The sequence below is a fragment of the Periophthalmus magnuspinnatus genome, chromosome 16, assembly GCF_009829125.3.
Source record: "Periophthalmus magnuspinnatus isolate fPerMag1 chromosome 16, fPerMag1.2.pri, whole genome shotgun sequence".
Classification (NCBI taxonomy): domain Eukaryota; kingdom Metazoa; phylum Chordata; class Actinopteri; order Gobiiformes; family Gobiidae; genus Periophthalmus; species Periophthalmus magnuspinnatus.
In genome coordinates, this window is record NC_047141.1 from 17020353 (window position 1) to 17045157 (window position 24805).

The 24805-nt window shown below is 38.8% G+C and overlaps 1 protein-coding gene across 2 annotated transcripts in view; it reads right to left on the reverse strand.

Annotated features, from left to right (window-relative positions):
- Window positions 1-24805, reverse strand: part of LOC117383380 (low-density lipoprotein receptor class A domain-containing protein 4-like) — a 288281-nt gene that overhangs the window by 13218 nt on the left and 250258 nt on the right. For both annotated transcript variants that reach the window (XM_033980548.2, XM_033980549.2), the window contains one exon: window positions 87-241. In XM_033980548.2, the coding sequence (XP_033836439.1) occupies window positions 87-241 (155 nt within the window). The remainder of the gene's footprint in view (window positions 1-86; window positions 242-24805) is intronic.

Below are 24805 nucleotides of genomic sequence, written 5' to 3' on the forward strand. Positions count from 1 at the left end.
ATGATCTTTATCAGAACAAGTATAAGACCACATGGTGACGTAATGAAAGTGCTATCTTAACAACACTAGTTTATTGCTATAAGTACCTGCTGCATTGCGTGGTCGTGCCTCCGCCCCTGGCTCTGTCGGCTGATGAAGGACCAGGTGGACAGTTTGTAGTGGTTCAGCAGACAGATGATGACCACCACCATCACTGTCATCACCACGATAATGATGACGATCTGAACAAACTCCAGTTCAGCTGAAACACAGAGAAAAATACAACTTAGGGTTAGGATCAAATATCACAAGGATAAACCAATTTATGTGCACATTATGCCTGAGAGGATCGAAAAGGTATTTATACATTTCTAATAGTTTCATAGACTTCTGTTATGGTTGACTAATAACAGTGTATATACAAACAATTGAGTTTAATTAGCCGTGAAAAAAGACACAAATAGTCAACCACTTAATGAATTTGGTTGATTGTATCTTTGAAAAACATCAAAATGTTCGAGCTACTATGAAAACCCCAAAAAAGAAGCACATATTGCACTGTATTATACCCACAACTGTCATATACATATTGGTACAATAAATCTGACATGATTAGCTTTGTAGAGAACTGGGATGTTATAAGTTTTATTTTAACTGGTTATGACAAGCCTCGACCAGTAGGGGGTAGCACAGACCAGACTTCACCCATGTCTCTGTACTAAAGCTGTATACAAGTCTAGCTTTGAGAGAGCACATGAGAAATGTCCAAACTCTTTAAAAGATGAGTTGTTGTCTGCAGTGACAGTGGTGTCTTTGTAAGGCCACTGAATGCAGGCTGTGTCTGTCTCACTCAGACCAGGACTGTCCCGGGACAAGCATGGATCTGGGACGAGAGAGGAGACACAATGTGCACTGTAACGTCCTGTCTGACCCCAGTGTCTAGTGCTCATCTGTCATATGTCTGTCTGATTAAGTGATTTTCTTTATAGTTCAAAAATCATGAATTGGATAAAAGTTTTGGTTTTTACTCAGTTTTTGATGATATTTTAAACATGTACAATGGTTTCTCCACAAATATATGGTAACAAACATACACACTACAATATAATGAAAATTTTCTGCTTGAGAAATTGCGTATGGGGAATAGTCAGTTATAGCTATGTTCAGTGCCTCTGACTTCATCATTATATCTCCCTACTGTATCTGATCTTGTGAACCATTTTCAATTTTAATGTATAAAGCCAGATTTGCACATCAGAGCAGCTTCGACCCTTGTATCTCTATCTGCTTGCCCTCCTCTGCACTTCTCCTTTTCTCTCTCTCTCCCGCTTCTCTCCTTAGTCTGACTATTTGAACTCTGGATGTCCACTCTCTCCCACCTCTCCTCCTCACTCGCCCACTGTCCTTCCCTCATCCCCTTCTATCTATCTCTCTCTTTCTCTCTCTGTGCTTCTGTCAGAGCGTCTTTTGTTGTTGCAGTTGGTCTGAAGCTGGAGTCTTGACCTTGTCTAGTCTGGCACTGGCTGTGACCTCTGCCTCTGAGTCACTATCCGGGACACGCACTCATTTTGGAGAGAGTGTGCATATGTGTGTGTGTCTGTGTGTGTGTGTCTGTGTGTTCATTGTCTGCTTAAGTGTACGACCACGTAGCACAATGTACAGTCATCCATTTCAGCTGGAATGCCTCAATTTTGAAACGATTTAATAGACAAAACAAGTAACATTTTGAAGGGCAATCTTTGAATTAAAACTATTAGTGCTGGCGATTAAAACAAGAAAAAAAGATTGTCGACATAAAAAACAAAAACACTGGTAGACAGAGACTATTGAATTGTAGACTTTCAATTCCCTTCCGCTATTATTCCTTAATAGGACCAAAATGAGCTGTACACGGAAGGGAATCTGGGGTAAAACCATTTTGTATTAGTTTGGATCAAATCATTTATTAGTGCCATCTAGTGAAAGCATGAAGGATTGCAGTGTAAACATGACCATGGAAGAACCTCACCAGAAGAAGAGCATTGCATACAGCGAGTTTTCTGTGAAGACATTTAGTGTTGGTTTGACTTGGTAAGTTTTCGGAATAGAATTTCACTCAACAGGCAAACGGAACAATTTCACAATATTTCCCGATAACTTTCAATTGGAAAACTAATAGACTTGCCCAATAAACCTTTAAGCGCTCTTACAAAACCTGGAGGATCAAACCAAGGGCTAGCCAGTGATTCAGCCTCTTCATTCCCACCAGAAAGTCCCTATTTGAAATACCAAAGTCGACCGAAGCCGGGCCTATCCCCACTGCCCGGGCCTATAATAATCCTGGCAGGCTTATTTGTCAGCTTTAGGCCGAGTTAATGTGGAGCCAGTGCCGAAATCCACCCAAACCCTCTCCACCGCAGCAGAAGCCACAGGGGACTGGTGGGGTACGCCTCGTGAAGAAGGAGGCCAAACCAAATAGAAAGGAAAATATGGAGGAGAGCGAAACCCAAGCCAGTAAAACTAACCAGCGCTAACAACCGGAGTTATGGGATGTAGGGGCCGGCGATATGCCAAAAAAAAAAAAAAGATATCATAATGTTTTAGAGCCAAGATCACAATCCAAATGATGTTACAATGCATTAAGTGGTAACTAAAGTCATGTCGTTTCATGTCACACTTCACAGTGATTGGTTAACTCCACCTGATTGGTTCAATCAAACAAAGCAAATGGAGAATGAACAATAGGAAAAGTGGGTGGGGAAAAATGCCTGTGTTTGAAGCTAAATGCTGCTTGATTTTCAATTGCAAAGTGGAAAAAAGATGTGAAGAAAGCAGTAAAAAAAAAAAAAGCCCAGTAGAACAAATGTTGGGGAGGATTGCCAAGATTCAAGCCCAGGTAAAATGCAAAACCAACTGGGAGTCTGTGTCTCAATGAGCCGTAATGTGGCCTCATTTCAAAGTCACCAACAAGTTTGTCAGAAATCAATCCAAGTAGAACCGAATGTGAATTGTGTCGACATCAGCAGAAACCCAAAACAGGGAAGAGAAAGCTGTAATGCCAAGTAGTAATTACATGGACACAAACCACTAAAGGGCTCTCACTTCCCAAATGAAACTTCATAGGCACAAACAATGCTCCCTTTTCATAAAATAAACTGTAACGACCAATGTTTCTCCACTAACATCAACATTTCACAATAAAAGTTTTCCAGAACAATGCATTTTTCTTGTTTTGTTCCATATAACTTTACATATCACCTCCAGAGTTTAACTAAATCATCCAAAGTCCATGTGAAAGGGGGAAAACATGCTTTCGTCCTGGGACAAGAGGCATCTGGGACCGGCCTTGGCTTGTGCTAACCACAGAAACCACAGGGAGGGGACCCACGGAGGCTTACATTCAGAGAGCAGCATTCTGGGAAATGGAGAGTGCAGGACTGCTGCTGCTCAGGGCTACAGACGCAGGAGGAAATACTTTGAGTTACAAGACAAAGTTTTTCAAAGGATTAAATGTCTCAGAAGATATTTCCTAAAAGCATACTTCAAGTTTACTAGAATATTTGTGAGGAAAGACAATATTTTCACAGGTTTATTGTGACAGCATAGAAAGTGTCTCACGGTCATACAGTTGGAGAGCTATATTTCTGAGATGAATTACCGGTAATTGATCCAACACTTTAAAATGCTCTATGGGGCCGCAGGAGTAATAAAATGCACTGTTATGCTCTAGTTCAGCGTTTCTCAAACTGTGGTACATGTACTGCAGGTGGGACTACGTACACAACATGGGGCCATCGGCTGTTTGAGTTTTTGTTTAAACTAGAGACAAATTGATTAGCCCAATGGATTTGTCCTCCTTTAGTCTCATTTTAGACCTGGTCTGGTTTCATTTAGACCATTGTATCTCTGATTTAGGCATTATTTAATCCATCTTAGACCTGGTGGTACCGGAAAAGCCAAATATCATCTTGTAACCACTTCTCTTGTTGTTTGCTAATGTCCAAACTGCTCATGTTCTTACTAAGCAAACCACAATATTAACCTCCCTTTATCACTTTAAAAAAAACAAAATGCATTTAATGGGATTTTTACTTTCACTTTCTGCATCTGAAGACCACTGGAAGCCCTTGAGCACAGGCCAACCTCCTAACGTGAAAGTTCAGAGCGTCATAGTTTGCAGTAAGCGGAAGGAAAAAGGAAGTGCTGCGTTCGGGCCGAGAAGCACACGGTGTACAGCGGTGTTCAGGCCCAGTGCAGAGGAACAGAGTGTGCTGGCAGTCTGCTTTACCAGCACCACCAGCCTGATGTTATTACAACACTAATCCACTTGTCAAAACAATATGAGGCGGGCGTCTGCAGCTCACTTCCTTCAGCAGGATCCGGCATGTGCACCGTGAGCCAGCAGTCCATGAGCTTTTGTATGTTGGGGACAGAGGAGAGAGGCCATCGAGTTTATATAAATGACATCCAAGTGACCACTGCTTTACACTACTATAGCCATTATCTGTACTAATGTTGTCACGATACTAAAATATCAAACTTGACTTCAATATTAAGGAATAGACTCAATCCTGATTCCACAATGATAATAAAAAATTTTAGTACATTTTTTAGTATATTCCCATGTGGCCTTATATCTATGTAATCTCTCAGTGGTCCAGGCAGGTTCCATGGTAGTCCATGGTCGTATACTGGTCTATGTGGGCTAATACTTGTTCTGATACATCTCAAGATCATTCTAAAGCTTTTCAGGAAAGGTTCATTTTTGTCCTGCTCAAATGAGTAACTAGTTTTGATACTAGCTTTAGTATCAAGTAGTATCTGATTTTTGATACTTTTGACAACACTAGTAATTTCCTTTTTTGGGCAGTTTTGAAGAAAGTTGCAATAACTATACCAACTCTTCAATATTACTTCTATAGGAATATTATTTGTCACTTAATGTGCACTTAACAAGTTATTTAATGTTCATTAATTAATAAAAACAATTACATATACAAATAACATGCTTTGAAAACTGTACAGCAGTTTGTCACAAGTGCAAAATGTGAACTGTTTCTTATTTCTCAATAATTCCCCAGCTATCTTCTCTCATGGATCATACCCTGATCATTGTTTTGACTTGTGCTCCCTTGCTATTGGTCTAATATTAGTCTGAGTAATGCCCTAACCTTGATCCTGACTACACCGTGAGACCAAAGCAGCCGCAGCAGACAATCATTAAAGTGGTTGGACCTGAAGAACACAGAGAGAAATGCGTCGACAGGATGTGAGTCGGACTTACGAGCCGCTTTCTCAAACAAGGTTTACTTGAAGTTGGTGACAGCGCGGGATTATCATGTCTGCCTGCATAAAGGTCAGCCTTCTTCTGTTCAGCTGCACCGGCAAGAAAACCTGCTCCATGATTTAAGTAGAGATTTAAGCAGAGATTAAGTGGCTTCTGCTTAAAATATAGCTATTACGCAACAATCTGACAAGAACGCAATGGGTGTATAGAGCTATAGGTAATTTGTACTAAAGGCACACATCCTACTATCACATCACTAGACACTTAAATATAATTGTTATTGATGCATAATTCATTGGCCATGTAGCAAACTCGCAAATATAATTTATGGTTTCTTATGGTAATGATATTCAGAAGTTGCAAGCCAAGTGTTCGCATTTAATTGCATATATTGCATGTAGCAAAAATTCATTTAAATAACTTAAATGAAAGAAGTTGTGCAGCAAAACCCACAGCAAACAATTCCGCTACTGTCTCTCCTAGTTACAATCCCTACCATAAAGCATGCGTCCTGACTTGCTACTACAAACTACATTCAATTTCTTTAATACTGTTTAGGTACCAGTTACATTAAACTCTGAAATTAGTATCAATAGCAAGCACAAAAGCCTTTTAAGCCCATTTTTCTAGTGCAAACCAAAGAAACATTTGGGCAATTATAAGAGCTAAGTGAGCAAAAGGTATTCATCGGTAACTGAAACCTATCAAAACACTTCTGATTGTACGGCATCCAACTCTGTCTACATGATTAGTGCTAAAACCTAACTCTGCATTCCGAGTGCATCAACTTGAATGCTCCAAAAGGGCTATAAAACCATAAAACCATTAGCCGCATACAACAACAGCAGCAGTAGCTCATCCCAACGACCATTTCAAAGAGACAAACAGTGAAAGTAAACAGCCGGGAGAGCCTGACCCCATGACAAGCCTTTGACCCATGTTTGTCTATACAAGTGTGCGCGTATTATGAGTTCATGTGTGTGAGGTGGAGGTGAGGGGGTGGGGAATGGGGGTGGGGGGGCAGGTCACGCAGTTCAGCCGACCTGCAACTGAAAAGAAACTGACCAATCAAATGCCAGTTACCACGTCACATGATCAAATGCATAGGCCGTGGATCGCAAACGGCGCAGTGTGTTGGCATGATACTTTCTGGGTTAATTCACAACAACAACTCAAATATATAGAAATAATCAATACAATTACCTGATTATAATACACAATATACATAACTTTTCTCTAAACAACAAGGAATGTGATTGGACAGGGTGGATAGGGTTGTCTCACTACTTTCACTACTTCTTGCAGTAAAAAAATATTTGAGCTCCAATGGCCCTGTGGGGATCCAGATTTCAAGAGAGATGACAAGACACCTTTGCCATTGCAGTAATAGCACTCCTCACTTTATACTTTTCCTAGTAGGTAGTAATGATCGAACACTAACTTTGCACTATAATATTCCAGTGTTCACAGAAAATGGCCCGAATGCATTGACTGCACTCACACCCCGGTTGGACTATGTCTGGTTCACATCTGACAGACTGTGCTGACGGAGGCGCGGGGCGTGTGGGGAGCAGGCTGCTGGCTGTTGTTGCTAATGCAGAGTAGGAGAGCGCTCCCACAAGCAGAGGAAATGCCTATCAGCTCTCAGGCTGGAGAGAGGAGAGAGGAGAGAGAAAGAGAGCAAGAGAAAGATAGAGAGAGAGAGAGAGAGAGAGAGGAGCTTCACTTATTACCATTCCTCACAGCGGAGTGGAGCTGAGCAGAGCAGAGCAGGGCCCACAGCTAAGGCAGCAGTTTATGAACAGAAGGCCGCTGCAAGAGCTGACAGGCAAAACAAAATGGGAAAGACAGTAGAGGGGATAGCAATGCAGAAATATAATGCAGTTATGTTGTTGGAAAGGCAGGGAACTAAATATGCATGAGTAGGTGGGGTGATTAAAACGATACACTTTAGAGGTGTGTCTTAATGAAAACCTTATGGGAAATGTTGAATAATGAGCTGTAAATATCTATATTTTGTTCACACTTTTGTTTTGTTACTTAGTTTCATACTTTAGGGTAGTAGTAGAAGTATCCAACAATACCTTTTAGAAGTTGGGAGTAGGACAGTACAACATGGTTAGTCATGAATTCAATGTTACATTTTCTAGTTCAGAAATAAATACACAGATATGCCCAAAATCAATTTAAATTAGAGAATGAGTCTGGGCAGAATCTTTGCTAATCTGTGTTTGAACAATGAATCAATACATTGCAGAAGTCCACCCAATCAGCAATTTGGCTAACTTTTGGTTTTAATGAGACTTAATACTGTGTGATGCACCCACCCATCATCTTTTTCATTATTTGACTCAATCACAACAAGCCTTCCAGCTGGCCTGTATCCTCCCTAGTCATTTCCTGTTTCCTGCTTGGGTCTAGGGCTGCATGAGAGAGAGAGTCGGAGCTGAGAGGAGAGAGAGGGGAAACTCTCACAGCCACACCTGGCAATCAAAAATGCACTTTAGTGTGAAATGAACCAAGGGGGGAAGGAAGTTCTGCAAGTGCAAAGCTAAGCCCTGTTTTTACTGCAAGAACTTTTCCCAGGAACCTTTGAACTCAAGACTAAATTTAGTTGCTGGGGACTTGAGTTTGGCCCCAAAAGTACCCTTTCTCAGGCCAGAGTGCTTCCTGAAACTTTGGGAACTCTAAGTGCAAGCCAACACTGCAAAACAATGTCAATAGGCAAGTCACTTAACACCCGTGTAAAGATAATGTGAGCAGATTGGTGTGTACAGGTGTTGAATATTTCCTGACAATTTAGTTTCAGATTAAATTTTTCATTGATTTTAAACAGGTGGAGGGAGTGACCAGATGTTTAAGCAATTTATATGGTATATGCTAACCTCAAAAAATATAGCTGAACAAAAATTTCTTTTATGACAGCCAATGTTGGTATTGTTGATACGTTAATGACTGCATAGAGGCAGCAGTAATGTTAAAGATGACTAAAATATAGAATTGCACACAAATTGCTGAAAAACTCTTTAAAGTAACCATGAGTAAATTAAATGTTCTTTCTGGAGCCTCCAATGTATGTCTACTCTGTATTCCAACAACCACATTTGTTGGCAAATAAGTGACCCCGGTCTCACAAGTCACATAAAGTCTTTAGATTAGTACACATTCAAACCAGAAAACAAGATGGCACTTAGTCAAACCAACTTTTGAGTGGTCCAGTTTGAGTGAGGCCCTGTCCCTCCAGTTCACAGGCTGCTGCCCACCTCCTCACCAGGCCCACACACACACACACACACACACACACACATACACATACACACACAATCGCACAAATACACACACGTCTACCAGTACACCCGACCCATTCTCCAACACCACACTGTCTGCTGCCACAGCGTCGCCATGGTAACCCCTGGGCACGGTGCCGCGATCAGGAACAAGGGCCCGGAGCTGCCTCGACCTGGCTGGCACAGACACACACATACAAGAGCACAGAGAAGAGACAAAGTAGAGGAGAGGAAACACAGAAGCCAGTATTTTTTTTAAATAGTGGAAAACAAATCATTTCACCAACACACTAGATTATGTATTACAAGTCATTAAATTGTCCAAAATCAGGTCTGAGCTAAGTCTAAGTGAGATTAAAAAATATAACAGCCTAGACCTGACTGGAATATTCATAGCCAACATATTAATACACACAGAACAGGAGGGAAGGGGAGAGAGGAAGCAGACAGACAGGCAGCTTAAAAATAGTGGCACTCATGTATGACAAACATGTATGAGGCTGAATTCAAGAATGACTACACTTAGGCCTATCTTCGACAAAACAAGAACCCAAACAGGGGAGAGAAAGTATCACAGAAAGGCAGTTTTAAAATAGTGCCAGAGTTGAGATTATGAAGAAAAATGTAAAAAGCATAGTTACACAGAAAAGTGCTTTGTGATACCATATAAGTTGAATGAATTAATGTACACCAAGGAGAGGTTACACCACAGTCTGAGAAACGCTTTTTAGTTGACTGAGTAGTTTCATAACTTCCTCATCAACTATACAGGTGAACAGATGTTTCAAGTGACTGACCAGATGTGCAGGCTTTTTTAATTATACACAACATGTCAGATTTTTTGTGTAAAACAATGCACCAACCCAGGCACTGAAATCTTCCTAATATGCACTTGTTACATGCACACACATAGAGAGACAGAGAGAGGGGAGAGGAAGAAGCAGCAGCGGTAGACAGGCCGTTTTGAAAGAGTGGCACAGTTAGCGGGGAAGAGCAGACACATTAGCATTAGCTCCCTCGGGAGACGTAGCTTGCTAACGTCTAGACGGCTGGTATCGGCCCGGGGCACAGAGAGAGTGTGACACAGCACGAAGTAGATATGCGTGCCCCCCCCCTCTCCCCTTCCTCACTCCTCTCCCTCCTCTCCCTCAGCTGTCTATAACAACAGGCAGCAGGCCCTCCATGGAAATAAATGAACTAGTTTAGAGCTGCTTAACCCGGAGGAGAGGGGCTGTTTGTGTATGGATGCACCACATGCATGGAGCACATTACACAGGTGTCGGTGGGTCAGGAAAACATTGAAAAAACAATGCTGCCACATTGGTCTTGTTACAATGTGGGAGAATAATAATAATTTTATGGATGGGCGATACATTGGTTCTAATAACGGTATCGGCATGATATTAAAAATTTAGCTGAAATTTGGCACTGCTATTTTTCGAAGCCTTTCGAGTCTCTACGTTCCCATGGGTCAGTCCCAGTTTGTCTTCAGTGCATAAGATAGTCTTTTGAAAGGAGGTAAAATCGAAATAGAAAATCACAAAATGCGCCCGTACACATACATCTAACACATTGCTTTATATCCCGGATAAATATATTTATTTAGATATTTATTTATTAATTAAATATATTTATTGTGTGGATATCAGTTTTAATAATGATATCGGCAAGTACTGATTATCGGCCATAGCAGCCCATCAAATATCTCATTTTGATATTGGCTCAAACAATCCATATTGGACCATCCCTGTTGCTTTCAAATAGTTCCACGAAAGATCTCAACAATTTGGCAAAAATCTCAGAGAACAAATATACAAAAGGTTAGGGTTTTGCCATACACGGGTGATTTATAGCTGTCGACATGCTTGGGCGTGGAGTTAGAACATAAATCCTGTGATGGATGTCAGGCTAAAAAGTTCATTTAGTCTACCAAAAGTCTAACATGTACTTAAAGCTTGCAGTAAAGCATTATGTCATGTTTGAACTGCTGTGCTCCAGGAAAGAGTTACAATGTCTAGTTGGCAGGTTTAGTTCATACCTTCAGCATTAGATTGTCTATAACTAAGAAGCACTCAGGCTTGGGTACATTTTTTTAATATGATCTGCTGAGCATAATTTGCACACCACAAGTTATCTATCTCTTTACAAGCAATAATTAGCACACAGGTTGTAAATAATAGTGCAGGTTTTATACCGGATGCCCTTCCAGATGCGCCCTAAAACATGTAACAGTGTAACCCTCCATCTTAGGTGGTGCTGACCAAAGTTGCCCCAGCAGCACTGAAGGATGGGCCACCCCATTCATTGAGGATGAACAGGAATCAATTAAGTACATCTCGACTTAAAAATAGTAATCTGACTTGCAATAGCGCTGTCATGATAAAATTTCAAACAAAGGAATAGACTTGAGACTCAACATAGATTCCGATAAATAATGATAATAAAAAACTTTTTATTTATACAATATGTGATTTTCACTATATTAAATGATAAATGGTACTTTCTTTTATATTACCATGTGGTGTTATATCTGTGTAATCCCTCATTTGTCCAGGTAGGGTCCATAGTGGTCCATAGTCTATGTGGTCTTATATTTGTTCTGAAACAGCTCAAGATCATTCTAAATATTTTCAAGAAAGGTTCGTTTCTGTCCTATGAATAATGATTTTAGTATGGATTCTTGCTAAAATGAGTATTTAGTTTCGATACTAGTTTCAGCATCGATTAATATCTGATTTTCGATACTTTTGACAACCCTAGCTTCTAACCTTGTCCACAGCCCATCACAATATAGGCTTTTTACCTCCATCTTTGTACAAGTATCCAAATCTAAATCAAACCTGTATATCAAGTGCTTTTGTACATCATATTAAACTAATATTTAATTTACAAATCTAGGTTGGAAAAATAAATTGCAGGAGACATTCACAGCAATTGAGGTTATGAAAATGATACTAGGGATTGGTTTAATCCCTTCAAATCCCACAAAAATGAAACGTGACGCACAATCAATTGACACTTAAACCCTTAACCATAACAATTCCAGCTTCCCCGAAAACACAATTAGATCGGGTGTGTAACCTAAACCAACGTATGCCATTTTTTCTGTGCCAAGACATTAGCGGCACATTATTTCTGGTGATTTGATTGAGATGCTGAGAGAAAAATATCCAAAGAGGAGAGCAGGCATGAAGAAGAGGAGGGGGAGATGTTATGAGTGTTAGTAAATGGAGGAATGGATGAAAAAAAAGGTGCCAGACGAGCTGTAGGGACCGGGGGCACTGAGAGAACAAACAATTACAGCTCTGTCTCGTTGCACCATTTTATTCTCCTCCATCATTTCTGTTCATCTCCGCAGCACAAGGGGGAATCATCGCACAAGCACTCAAAACAGGATTAAAAACACAGGCTTCTCAATCAATCTGGCCTGACAGCAATATCTCGGATGGATGCTAAAGACGCTAATGCCCCTAAAATGTGAAATAAATGCGGTTGGCTCAGAGTGCAGTTTTGGTAATTATGAAAGACAGAAAAAAAGTAACTGAAATTTAAGAGTTGCTGCATAACAATTGAAACTAAGATAAGAATGACAATTAAAACATGCCATGGTAACAAACCCACATACATACAGATGAGATGGAGGTTAAATACAAATTTGATAATTGATAATGCAAGATTGTCTATTAAAAAAAAAAAAGAGTTGATTCAAATTAAAAACATTTTGTTTCTCATGGATTTCAGTGATGTAGTTGGAATAATCACATATGGGGATAACGATACGGATAAGGATAATCACAGTAAACCCAGTGAATCATATTACACATGATGTGGCCAGCAATATATAAATAGTATAATGAAACACAAAAGTACTAAGTTCTTGTATTGATAATGTGTTATAAGTGTTAATTATTGGACCATCTACAACTCAAATGTCATCATATAGGCCTCATACTACGTAAAATTAAGAAAACTTAGAGCACTGGGACGATATATATTGAGCCTGAAAAAATACTGTTCATCTGGCATATATTGAATGATAAGTTGATATAGTAATAATCATGACAGGCTTATCAGTTAGTGGATTTCATCTGGTCTGAGTTCAGGACCATGTTCTTGATTCCTTCTACACCAGTTTGGAAAGAGATAACGAACCAAGTTTATAACAAATAGGCCAAAGGATCATTACTAAACAATTCTACAAAAGACAGTTATAACAGTTTAGGATCTATTGTTTTTACCGGTGGAAGTTAAATACAAGCTAAAAGAAGTCTTTAAGGATGATTCATGATTGTGCCAAAAGATGCGACAAACTCAACAGAACTGCGTCTGTCGCATGTCTCCATCTTGTCTCATAAAAATAAAAAGAAACTATGGACAAAAGTCTATGTGCACACCGCAGCCAGCACACATTTGTCTCTCAAATTGCAGCTTTAGGGCTTAAGACATGTTCCAGGTTCATTTGCAAGAGATCAGATGAGATTTGAGATATCATTAACATTAGCGTCAGACTCAGCAGCTCTGTCCTCACAGTCATGCTGCAGTTTTACATGAGGAGAATGGAAAACTAAGGCTCCATGCAAACAATTGCTATTAGGATAATGAACTGTTGATCGCTGCCTGATCAATCAAGACAAGATGTCGTCAAATTGATTAACGTTGTCAAGGTTACACGCAACTTCTGGGTCATTTGGAGACATTATTTTGACAGTGTTTTAAATGGCCAAGACAGAAATAAACTGAATATTTTGAATTTATCTCAACTATGGATGGGAAAAGATCTCGCGCCACAAGATAAAATTATGCAAAAATTGGGCACGCGTGGAATTTAATTTTTTTTTTCCCATATGTTTCCATTTGCTTTGCACAAAAAAGATTAACCTTGCTCATTTGCACCTCTTGAGATCAAATCAAAATGTGGGAGGTGAAATGAATTGCAAAACTTCTTGTCCTGCTCTCATGGACCCAATCTCGTGTCATGGAAAGTGTCTCGTTCCACCTCTAATCTCAACATTGTAAGACATAAGTGTATGGACAAAAAGCAAGTACAGTTGTATAAGGCACCATCAAAGAGTTGTAACTTGGGTAGTAGCTTGTTTATCAGCGGTGATAAGAGCTAAGGGCAGGAAACAGTCAGATGATCAGCCAGCAGTCTACCGTGGTGAACAACAGAGTAAGTCAGCTATGGAAAGTGGAGTAGGTCAAAGTTTGTTTTGAATTCAAGCTGTGGGTTAAATAACAGTTATTGACAGAGTGGCAGTTTCCACTCAAAATAGCATGTCATTTGTGGACTGTATGTTTGCGATACAGTATGCTAAAGTGCATCAATAACAGATTTGTGGTTTCACAACTTTTTCAAAATTTCAAGATACAAAGTTCAGCTGCATTTTTTACCCCTACTCTATGTTGGCACAATACTAAAATTTCAAACTTGATTGTGATACTAAGGCTCTTTCTGTACCATGATAAAAAGTCTTTCTTTAGACAATAGAATGTCAAGCTCAACAGTAAATCATAGTACTTTCTTTTATACTGTCTTCCATCATGCAGTTGTCCAGGTAGGTGCCTTAATGGTCTATGGGTGTATACTAGTCTATGCAGACTTATACTTGTTCTGACAGCTCAAGATCATTCTAAAGATATTCATGAAAGGTTCATTTCTGTCCTGTGAATGTGACTTTTTAATATTGACACTTGTTTAAATGGGTATCTAGTTTCAATAGTTTTAGTATTGATTGGTATCAGATTTTCTTTTTAACAACCCTAAACAAAAAATTCATGTCCGAGTTTGGGTGTGGGCACAATCATATTTACTATTGCAAGAGGGAACAATGCCTTGGCAGATTTTTTTTTCTTACTTTCTCTTTCTTATCTTTTTGTATTCAAATCCATATCCCATGTTTAAGATCTGTGCAAAGTGTATCCCAAGGTTATAGAAACTCTTTGCCAAAGTTATCAAGCTGCTCCTCCCAATAATCTTGTGCTCAATGCATTATCAATTCCTGCTTGTTGTAAACAGCCAATTAAAAGTGAAATGTTTCTTGAGCGCTATTGATTTTGCACTGAAAGCTCAGGTTCTGCTCAGCTCTGTTGTTTTTCAAAAGCAGTGCATCTTGGGAAAGAGATTAAATATGATTACGCCGTCTAGCAGAACAGACTTAGTGCTGTCTTTAAATTAGGGACGGGCGTTACAAGCACGAAAACTTTTCAAAGAGAGGAAGTTATGGCATGAATATTCATACTCAAAAAAGTGTCATTTATTTTGAATTTTAAAGAACTGTTTTTAGTATTAAGAAGTATGTTTTATTTACTGATGACTGCGAGCAACATTCAAAAGTGATGAGGCAAGGGACTCAAACTAAACATGCTGAGCTGTGGTAACAAAGACGTAAATCAATGCTATGGTCAATGGGCAACTTTAATTACTGAAGTATAGAGACGTGTGTATAGTGGCAACAATACCTCACAGACATCAATAATAATAAAAAAATCTACATGATGATCTTTGACGTTGAATCAACTCGCAAAACAAAGTGATAACATTCTGAGATGTCAACTTATTGATAAAGTATGGCCGGGTATACAGTATACCAAAGTTCCTTGTTGACCATTTGAAGTTTATTGTTCCATGCTGTCGGTTTTGATTTATGGAAGCTATAAAGAATTAAACAGTAGAAATACACAATAAATTACTTTCAACTATTGTTACAAAGAGCTATAGCTTTAATCGCAACATCACCAATACAATCCAATAAACTAAGAACATGATATTTGAGACTCCTTGCTCATAATATCTTTCATATTAATGCAACTAGCCTTTTTGTATTAAGAAAACATACATCGGGGTTGCCCAGTCACAAACATCCATTGGCGATGCACCATTATTTTGGTTATGTCTATCTACTCAACATCTTTTACACTTTTCTTGACTGATGCCACCAATTGCCTGCCCCACTTTTCCTGTGTTTAAATGTGATTATCCCTGACTTAGCCTGGTCTAGAGCCGAGCTGGGGCCCGTGAACTCGCTATGAAACCAAAGGCAGCCATATCTGCGCCATCTGCATGAATTTAACATGAACAAAGAGCAGGAAAGACACGACTCCCTGCGATAACATGCCATGAATATTACAACGTACTCTAATATTATCGATAGTCCCGCCTGTAATATTCATGAGAGCAGTGTCAAAGTGATCGCTCGGCTTTCTGAAGGTACTGTTGGACATGGTATTTGTCAAGTCAACGTGCTGCCTCAGAACTAGTACACGCCTGGTTAATGCAAGTCTAGATGTCCTTTATTAGAGTCTCAGCCAATGGCCAGTGTAGCCAGAAACCGTTTATAAACAGTACAATATTAAGACAGTATTGGTCTTTGTTAGTGATGGGCTGAATAAGGGATAAACCTAGACAATACCAGATTAATATTTATCATCAAGTCAAAGGGCTTCACAAATAAAAGTTATTGAATCAAAATTGGTCAATGGTCATATTTTTATATAAAGCTTTTCCACTTTCAAGAACCGCTCACCCATTCACACACCAGTGCACAGAGACACTGGGGGCACCATGAGTTAAGTGTCCTGCCCAAGAACACAACAATAGCATTCATCTGTAGGAGCTGGAATCACCTGTGGGTCAGTGGATCTGGCCGCTGAACCATTGCTGTTTATGTCGAGAGCGGGATTCGAACCGCAAACCTTCAGATGAGTGAACAAACGCTCTACCAACTGAGCTACTGTGTCAAATTTGCAATTGCAACTAATTAGGTAAACAAAATTTAGGTTACAATACATTTGATGGAGTAAAAACATTCTGCAGATTCTTCTTGTATTTGTTTAGCAGTTTATATTTCGTCATCTTTTCTTGTTACTTCTCCTGGAAAATGTGCACTCTGAACTGAATCCTAATTTGAAACCTTAAAAAGCAAATTTAAACAAAATTGCAATACTTGTCTGAAAAATCACAATTCTGTTTTTTTCCATAATCACGCAGCCCTACCAACAACTAAAACCTAACTTTAAAAACCCTGCATTTTACACAGCGCACACAACTTCCCGTGGTCCCATTATGTTGATTAGACAATTTAATGGTAATGATTTTCAATTATTTGCCCTGCCTTACAAACTACTCTCACTGCTATCACTGTTACTAAACACAAGCCTTATTCAAATAGCCTGCAACTCTCTCTGTGTAAAATATTCATGTTGTTAGGTGACATAGTACTAACCCCCACCTCTCTCCCTCCTCTCTTTCTCTCTTCCAGGTGAGTGTACACTATCAGAGCCAGACAGACAGGATAGCGTCTAGACAGCCCCCCCCCTACCCCTTCTTGCCCCCACTGCCCCCGTGCCATAAAGCCAAGCACTGCCTGTCTCGCAGTGATTGAACCAGACTGTGCACCGGGGTCATGCTCGTGTCACGGTTAAAAGGGAGGGGGTGGGGTCAGCAGGGGTCAAAGTGCGGGTGGCTGTTTAGGTGCGTTTAGCGGTCTACAGCAGGTTACTGACAAGCTTCAATGAAAATGTATCAGTCTCTGTTCTCGTAATGGTGTATTTATTTATTCAGATAGGCTGGGTTTCAGGAGAGATATATAGTCCTCTAGGGTTTAACTGAGATGGGGGCAGTTAAATGTCCATTGATAATATGCTAGTTTTGTGGTCTGGTTGGATTAATATATGTGATTATATTCAAACATGTCACTGATATTAATTACATGGTTAAATATGTATAGATTTTGGCTTCCTATATGAAAATGTCTCACAATTCGGGATGTCACAGAAACAGAAATGAATTAATCTGCTTTTAAATTTTCCCTTATTATTATTTTTAGTTCTTAGTTCTTATTTTTTGACCCAAATGATCATGATTATCAATTAACCAGTTACTCTTGATATTTCTACTAACAATCCAAAAAGTAAACTGGCTCTTTCGCACCATCTAAGTGATAACTAATGAGCTTATCTAGAGTACTTTTAGCCGCCCTACAACATCCACACCATAATATCTGAGATGAATACCGTTAATATCATAATATGAGATTTGGATATCATTACGGCTATCAAGAATATGCAAATATCCAATAGGGAGACATTTTAATGCCAAGTGAAGTAGCATTGAGTAGAGAGGAGCTTGAGCAGTGCTTGTCTAGTCACAGATGATGACGATAATTACTACTATTATTTTAAAGGACAGCAGTGTGCTTCAGTCTGTGTGGACATGCCTTGGATGCTTATTAGCACGGAGACACAAAGCAATGTGTTTGAATTGACCCAAATAATCTGAAGTAGCTGAGTAAAATGTTTGACCACACAGACTGTATGTTGCAACACTAGAATTCTGTCTTAAAGGTGCACTATGTAACTTTTCTGGGGCCATGGAGATTCTATTAATTTAACCTGAATAGGGCGACAGTATGGAATTAAATGTCTTCTATTTGTTCAATGTCAGGTGTTTTAATTACACAAGAAATACTTTGAAAGACATGTAATGCACCTCTCTAGAGATCTGAACTGTAACTGCCTGGTGGTGTAACCTGCTCGTCTCCGTGGAGAAGTTTAATGCCATGCTGCAGGACATTCAGACCCTCCACTAGAACAGTTACATAGTGCATCTTTAAGTGCCTAGTAAAAAGTTTTCTCCCAAGTCTCCATTTATGACTCCTATAACTTGTGCTGTGTGCATAGTAGACAACTGGATGGCACATTCAACAAGACACCCATGTAAAAGTAAAGTAAAATAAGACAGTCAGTACAAGATAATGATTATTTTTGTCTAATGTCGATCATCTCTAAAAAACAAAACAAAAAAACAACCCAAAAACAACAATAACACATTTTAGAGTGGTGCAGTTTACGAGCAACGCAAATCTGCAGACATAAAAAAAAAACCTAGCCACAGTTGAGTGATGGTTACAGTTTCGCCTGCAGACTTCCACACTTCAAAGACACTAAAAGGACATGAACTCTGACTCTTTCACCCTGGGCTCTCACAATAGGCCTTTTGTTGCCCAACAATAGCTTCAGTAACACTCCAGTCGCACTCCTGCCTCTCACAACGATCAGGTGACCACTACACAGTCACCTCTACACGCTGTGCATCCTCCACTACAGGCTGAGCGCATTACACCATCTCAGCAAGAAAGTCATGCACAAAAGGTAGGCCCATAGTGGAAAACAGCCACAGGCGAAAACACTTATTATTTATGTGAAACTTACTTTGGAAACTAATGTTAAAGATTTAAATGGATTCATACTTTGGCCTGTCATGATAATTCATATATTGAACGAAAAGTCGATATAGTAAAGTTGAAACAATTTATTTGGGGTCAGCATTTACTGTATGTACTTTTCTTTGCACTGCTGGGATTTTTTTTGTTATTTTTTGGTTATAGGATAAGATTTAAGAACTTAATAATGTAGTACTAAAGCGCTTCATTCTGCCATTTATTTATTGCAGCTCATAATTCCATAACAATATTGTACATAGTCTGACAGACTTATTCATACTCCCACTATGTATATAATAAAGCAGCACTGATCTCTCGCCTTTTATAGCTTTTTAATTTTGTCTAGTGGTTATTGTCAACCCTGCTGGTGTAAAGATGTAAGATGTAAAGATGAATAGCTCAGTGGTTTTATTTCTTTGTGCTCTTTTTACCAATATCAATTCAAAATTTGCTTAAAAGACCAACTTTGAAACTAAGACTGCATGATATAAAGGGGAAAAAGTTTAATTTCTCTATTAGATTTGTCATTTATTTTTTAAGAGTAAGATAGTTGGCAAGGTACATTGTAAACAGAACCAGAAGCACTAACAGAGACAGAAGACATGAACTGCTAACCTAATACAAAAATCTTATACATTTCAGAACATGTTTGTAGAGGCATAAACTTCAGAGTCTCAGGATTTTTCCCAGCAGCCTTTATGATATGATAACTACACAAACTCAAACTGGGATTTCAATTTGATTGCGATATATTGCGCAAACTTTTAACTCCATGAAAGTTTGGTGACATTGTCAAAATCAGTAATAAGTGTACCTGACTTTTTTATTTATTTATTTTTCCAAACTTCATAATTGATTGGTTTTGTGGTTGTTTTATGTCTCAGCTAGTTCGAACACAAAGGCAATTGGTATCTTTATCTACAGCATTGCTTAAGCTCTCAGTAATCAATAGCCAACTGTAGTGACCCCTATTATGGTGATTAAAAAAGATGGATGCCTATTGATGTTGCATAGTTGCGTATGGGGAAGTGCAGGCTGATAACTTGTGGCTTATTAGGAGTTCAGCGGAGGCAGACAGTGACTGGCAACAATTGTCTCTGCCTCATTGCCAACCATTACAATCATCATCATCATTATCCATCTCTTTAACAACATCAGACGAGACAGAGGGAGAGGAATTACTGCTGCATTAGACAACATGACGGATCGGCTTGATACCAGCGCAAAGAGGAACAAAAAAGTCTATTTATGTTGGCGCTACTGACATTGTGTAGCGATATCATGTAATAAACATTTTTGGATTTGTTGTCAGAATCCTTCAACAGCAACGAGGAGCTTAAGAAAATCTGTTCCTTGTGATAAAAACATGACTAAAAGAAGAAGGAAGGCATTAGCGTAGCGCGCACACACATGCTACATGCATGCGGTCTCGCCTCCTCAGATCAGCCAAAGGCGACTCAGCCAGCCATCCAGACACATAGATCTTTGTCATCTTAGCGGGAGGGTTATGAAAATGATCGGGCACTGCGCGTTTCTCCGCAAGTCAACATCACAGGTGGGGCTGTCGCCGGAGGGGAGCAATAAAATGGTAGAATCACATTGAGGTCTGACTGGACACAACAAAGAGAGAAAAAAGTGGAAGAATAGGCAGTGTCTACAATACTGTGTTTTTACTACATGCCCATACGTTAATGTCAAGAGACCAAATGACCAGCATATCTGACTGTGATTTTTGTGACCAACACTACGATAACAATTAGATTTGTGATTTTTATTTTAATAGTTTAATTTTGTTTTTAAGTTAATAGTTTGGTTCCAAGTTCACATTTTATATATGTCCAGAAAAATTTACATTTGATGGAATATTGAAATATAAACTGATTATTTAATACAAGAATTACATGTATTTCAGAACATGTTTGTGAAGGTCTGAACTGCAGGGTTAGAAGTTTAGACAAGATAATAAGACAAGAAATTTTGTTGTTTTGTTTGAAAATGACTTGCAATGTCTGTCAACTGCGACCATTCAAATTGCGATTTTGACTCAGTTTCGATTAATCTTGCAGTTCTAATGTAAACTGTGTGCCTTTTCCCCTTCTGCAACTTTACTTACTCTACTGTACATAAGAACTTTGATTGCTATATTTATAATTATCACCAGCTATGTAATAATTGAAAATACATGCGCAAAAGGTGTGGTTTGGCAGATGGTACAGAAGACCTTTAAAATTCTATTTATTTTTTGTTTTTTTTACTGAAGTAACAGTTGGGAAGCTTGTGAAGAAAACCAGTGCATAGCTACTGTATTTGAAACCCTTTGAAATGTTAAACAGGCCTTAGATCCTCCACATTACTGACAATATATATTTAAACAGTGCAAGTCTGATAAAAAAGAACTGAAATAATCGAGCGACTGTGTGTGTGCGTGCAAAATACACTACAATCACATAAATCTAAACAGAAACCTTAAGAGGGTGGACACATGAGGAGATGAGATCAGAGATAAGGAGGACCCCAAGCAGCGACAGGAGAAAAAGTAAAACCCAGACAGATGTTTTAAAAGACAGCAAACAACAAAGCAAAGAAAACAACACGACTGAAGGCGAGGGGGAGGAGAGGAGTTTGTATGTGTGCTTCCTGGCACGTATTCATTTGATAAAACAGGATCCCCCACGTTTTATCCACCAACGCTTGAAAGCAGCGTTGGAGGCACAGACACCGTCAACAACGTAGGCTGTTTGTTTGGTGTAAAAAATATCTAAAAAAGGTACAAAGAGGTCAGTGAGGAGTAGCAAGGTTTAAGGTTGGCCCACATCATTCTCTTTGAATTTCCGTTCGCTTTTGTTTAAATTATCACAACTCTACGTGTCTGAAAATATATTTGATTTTCAACTACAGTCAAGAACAACTCATATATATTTGACCTGTAACGTGGCCTGTGATTGTTTCCATGGACACAGATAAGTTTAATGCCATACAGTAGAACAGTTCAGTCCATATTCAGGTGGTGGTTCATCCTATAGAAAAAGTAGGTAGAAGATGTAAAAGAGTTGATTAGCATAAAATGAATCTATTGTCAGTATAATTCACTGCAAGGTCAAAGAGTAAAGCCAAACGTGAAACAAGCTCCAGTAAGTTCACTATAAATTGTCGAGAAGCACTACAACACATGACTATTGTTTCGTTTTGACATAAAGTAGGTCTTTGGATGCAGTTCAAAACTCGTTCTATTCCCACAATGGTAAGAATGCAACGCAAACAATCCCGGCCCACTTACAAAGGCATCTGTAGTGATAGGAGTTATTGGACCAACACTATCTGATTACTCAACATCCATTCTAATGCAACTTTTGTGCACAGGCCAAATACTGTGAGTGGGCTGCTGCACTGCATTAAGTAGTGGGTGATTTTGGACCCAGCCAGTGTCACCCACCTTTGGCATCAACTGTTTACCAAGTTGCACTTCGTTTAACCGAGGTCATTAGAAAATTGCAGTGTGGGCAAGAATATGCAGATTCATAACTTGCTGCAGTGGTCAGATTTTTTAGGATTGGTGCCAGATTTTTAGAGCAACCTGCAGGGTAGACATCTGTAAGAGCATAGAGAGGTCAAACATTAACTAGCCAATCGTATGCAGAGGTTTGGTTCTCAAACTCCCACTCTCGCCTGTCTAAAAGATTACTTTTTCACCTCCTGTAGAATAAATTGAAGTGGCCCGAGAATAGTAAGAAGTCATGAAGTCAGAAGAACACATGAAAACTGGAGTTCGGATGCAGGAGATGTTTATTTACCATCAGTACGGGACCCCAGACCTGGAGAGATGAACCTTCAAGACATTGTAATAGTACTGTCTAGTCCAGTCTAGTTTGGCAATGCATCCATTGTAGGGAGTATTATAGCCCAAGGCCAAGATAACAAGGACTGAGCTGGAAGTGTGGGTTTGGCACAGTGCAGAAATGCAATTTCTGTATCACATACCCTAGATTTTAGTGTTGCTTCTCTCTTTTTTGGGAGGGTTCTCATTTATTCATAGGTCTTGGATTGGACTAGGTTTAGTGTTATTGTAGGCCAAGTCTGGAAAATGTGATTTACCTTCGGAGTAAGTTCATTTATGCCTTGCGGTGCCTTGGTGTGGTACTTGCCAATGCCAAATATTTTCTGAAGTGTAACTTGATGTGAAAAGTTTAGAGTCATTGTTCCAAGACAGAGCTAAGCCTGCGACCAAGTTGAGCATAAGCTAAATTCCATGATATATTTTGCAGAATTACAAAAGGGTTTATTCATTTACTTTTGGTTACTTTGTGTATGGCATAACAAAGCTGCAGGCACATTAGCTTTTAAGTGGATATAATAGCTCATTGCCTCACAATGTCGGATTGTCTAAATTTGTCTGTGGTTTGGTGTCTGGTGCCAGCTTAGTATCAGTTAATGCGTCCATTTACAAAGATGAAAAGCAGGCTATGCAAAACAGGCACGTAGTCAAGAAATGTCTGACAGCCAAACACCTGTAATTTTGAAATCCAACAAACCTAAATAAACTTTTGATTAATTATTTTATTAAAGTTGTTCCATGGCATCCTTTATCTACTTGCCGCCAAAGATAAGAGCAGTAACCACCAAATAATTTTCTTACCATATGTGCACTTAGTAACAACAACTGCCAGTTTTGTTTTTCAGACAACTGAAAACTACCAGTAGTATTACAACTACTTCTACTATTACCACTACACCTACTATCATTACTATAAATACAACTACTACTACTATTACAGCTACACTATTAAAATTACAACTACTACTACTTCAACAACAGCTACAAGTCAGAAGAGTAAATTATCTTGTACAAGTTCAGTGTTGTTCTGACTCTAGGCATAAATTGTTTTAAAAAGTTTGAATAAAAAAAATAATGCAGTAAAATAGTGTTTGTCTTGGAAATATGTAGAAATGATGGACGACCTCCTCTTTTGGTGCATAATTACACTCCGTCTGTTTGTGATAACTCGACTTTATTTCTCTGTGAGCTTCGGCATTGGTTTGCATTTAGGGAAAAGATGGCTCCCAAATAGCAGCATATGCTTCTGTTTTATTCTGCTATGACTCATAAACATCAACTTTTTTTTTTTTTAACAGACTGTCTCTCCATTTGAAGCCACGTTTTCTCTCAGCTCTTCACTTTTTTATTTTAGGGTCCAGTTAAGTTTACTTCCTTCCATTAAATTTTGATTTTATAATGGCATTTTGACAAAAAGGCAAAAGTAGATGTAATTTCTTGTATATGTAATAAATAATTGTAACTATATGTCTGACAATGTAATGTTTTTAGTTGGCCCTCCTGTTTATTTTTTATCAATTTCTTGAAAGTTTGGCACTTTGATTTAGAGGTCACAGATAACAGCATCCAGATAACAAGCACCTTATGGGGCTTGTACCCATTTTTTTTTCCAAGAGCAAAAGTACAGATATTTTGCCTAAGTCCACTATGTACTGTATGCATCCAATTATAAAGTATTTTATAATAAGGAAGTGCATATTTGCATGTTAGTTGTTAGCTTTACCATGATGGTAAAAATCAGGTAGGCTTACAATTAAAGCTTGCAGTTTCAAACTTTATCGTGGCTCATGGTATTCTATTTATTTCAATTAAATCACTATATTTAATTACAATAGAATTTCTATGATTTTTCTTTAAAAAATTCATTAATGCTTAAAAATGTTTACCAATACTGGTAAAAGTTTGCTAGATTGGGTATCAGTTGCATCGGGTATCTGTTAAGCCGGTATCGTGGTTGGGCCTCTAAGTGGATGTAGTAAGACTATTTACAGGCTGATTTTGGCCGAGAACGTCTAATAATGTACAATGCGGTTCAGTAGTGATTTGAAGGATAATTAACAGTTGCATAACATAATTGGATCTCTTGTGCAATATGTTAACTGTCTTTAAGGAAGTAAGTGTCATTTTCTGTCACTGGTATTGGTTAATATCAGGTATCAGCAGATACTTAACGTCAAAGTATCGATATCGGTATCAAAACAGAAAAAGATCAGTGCATCCC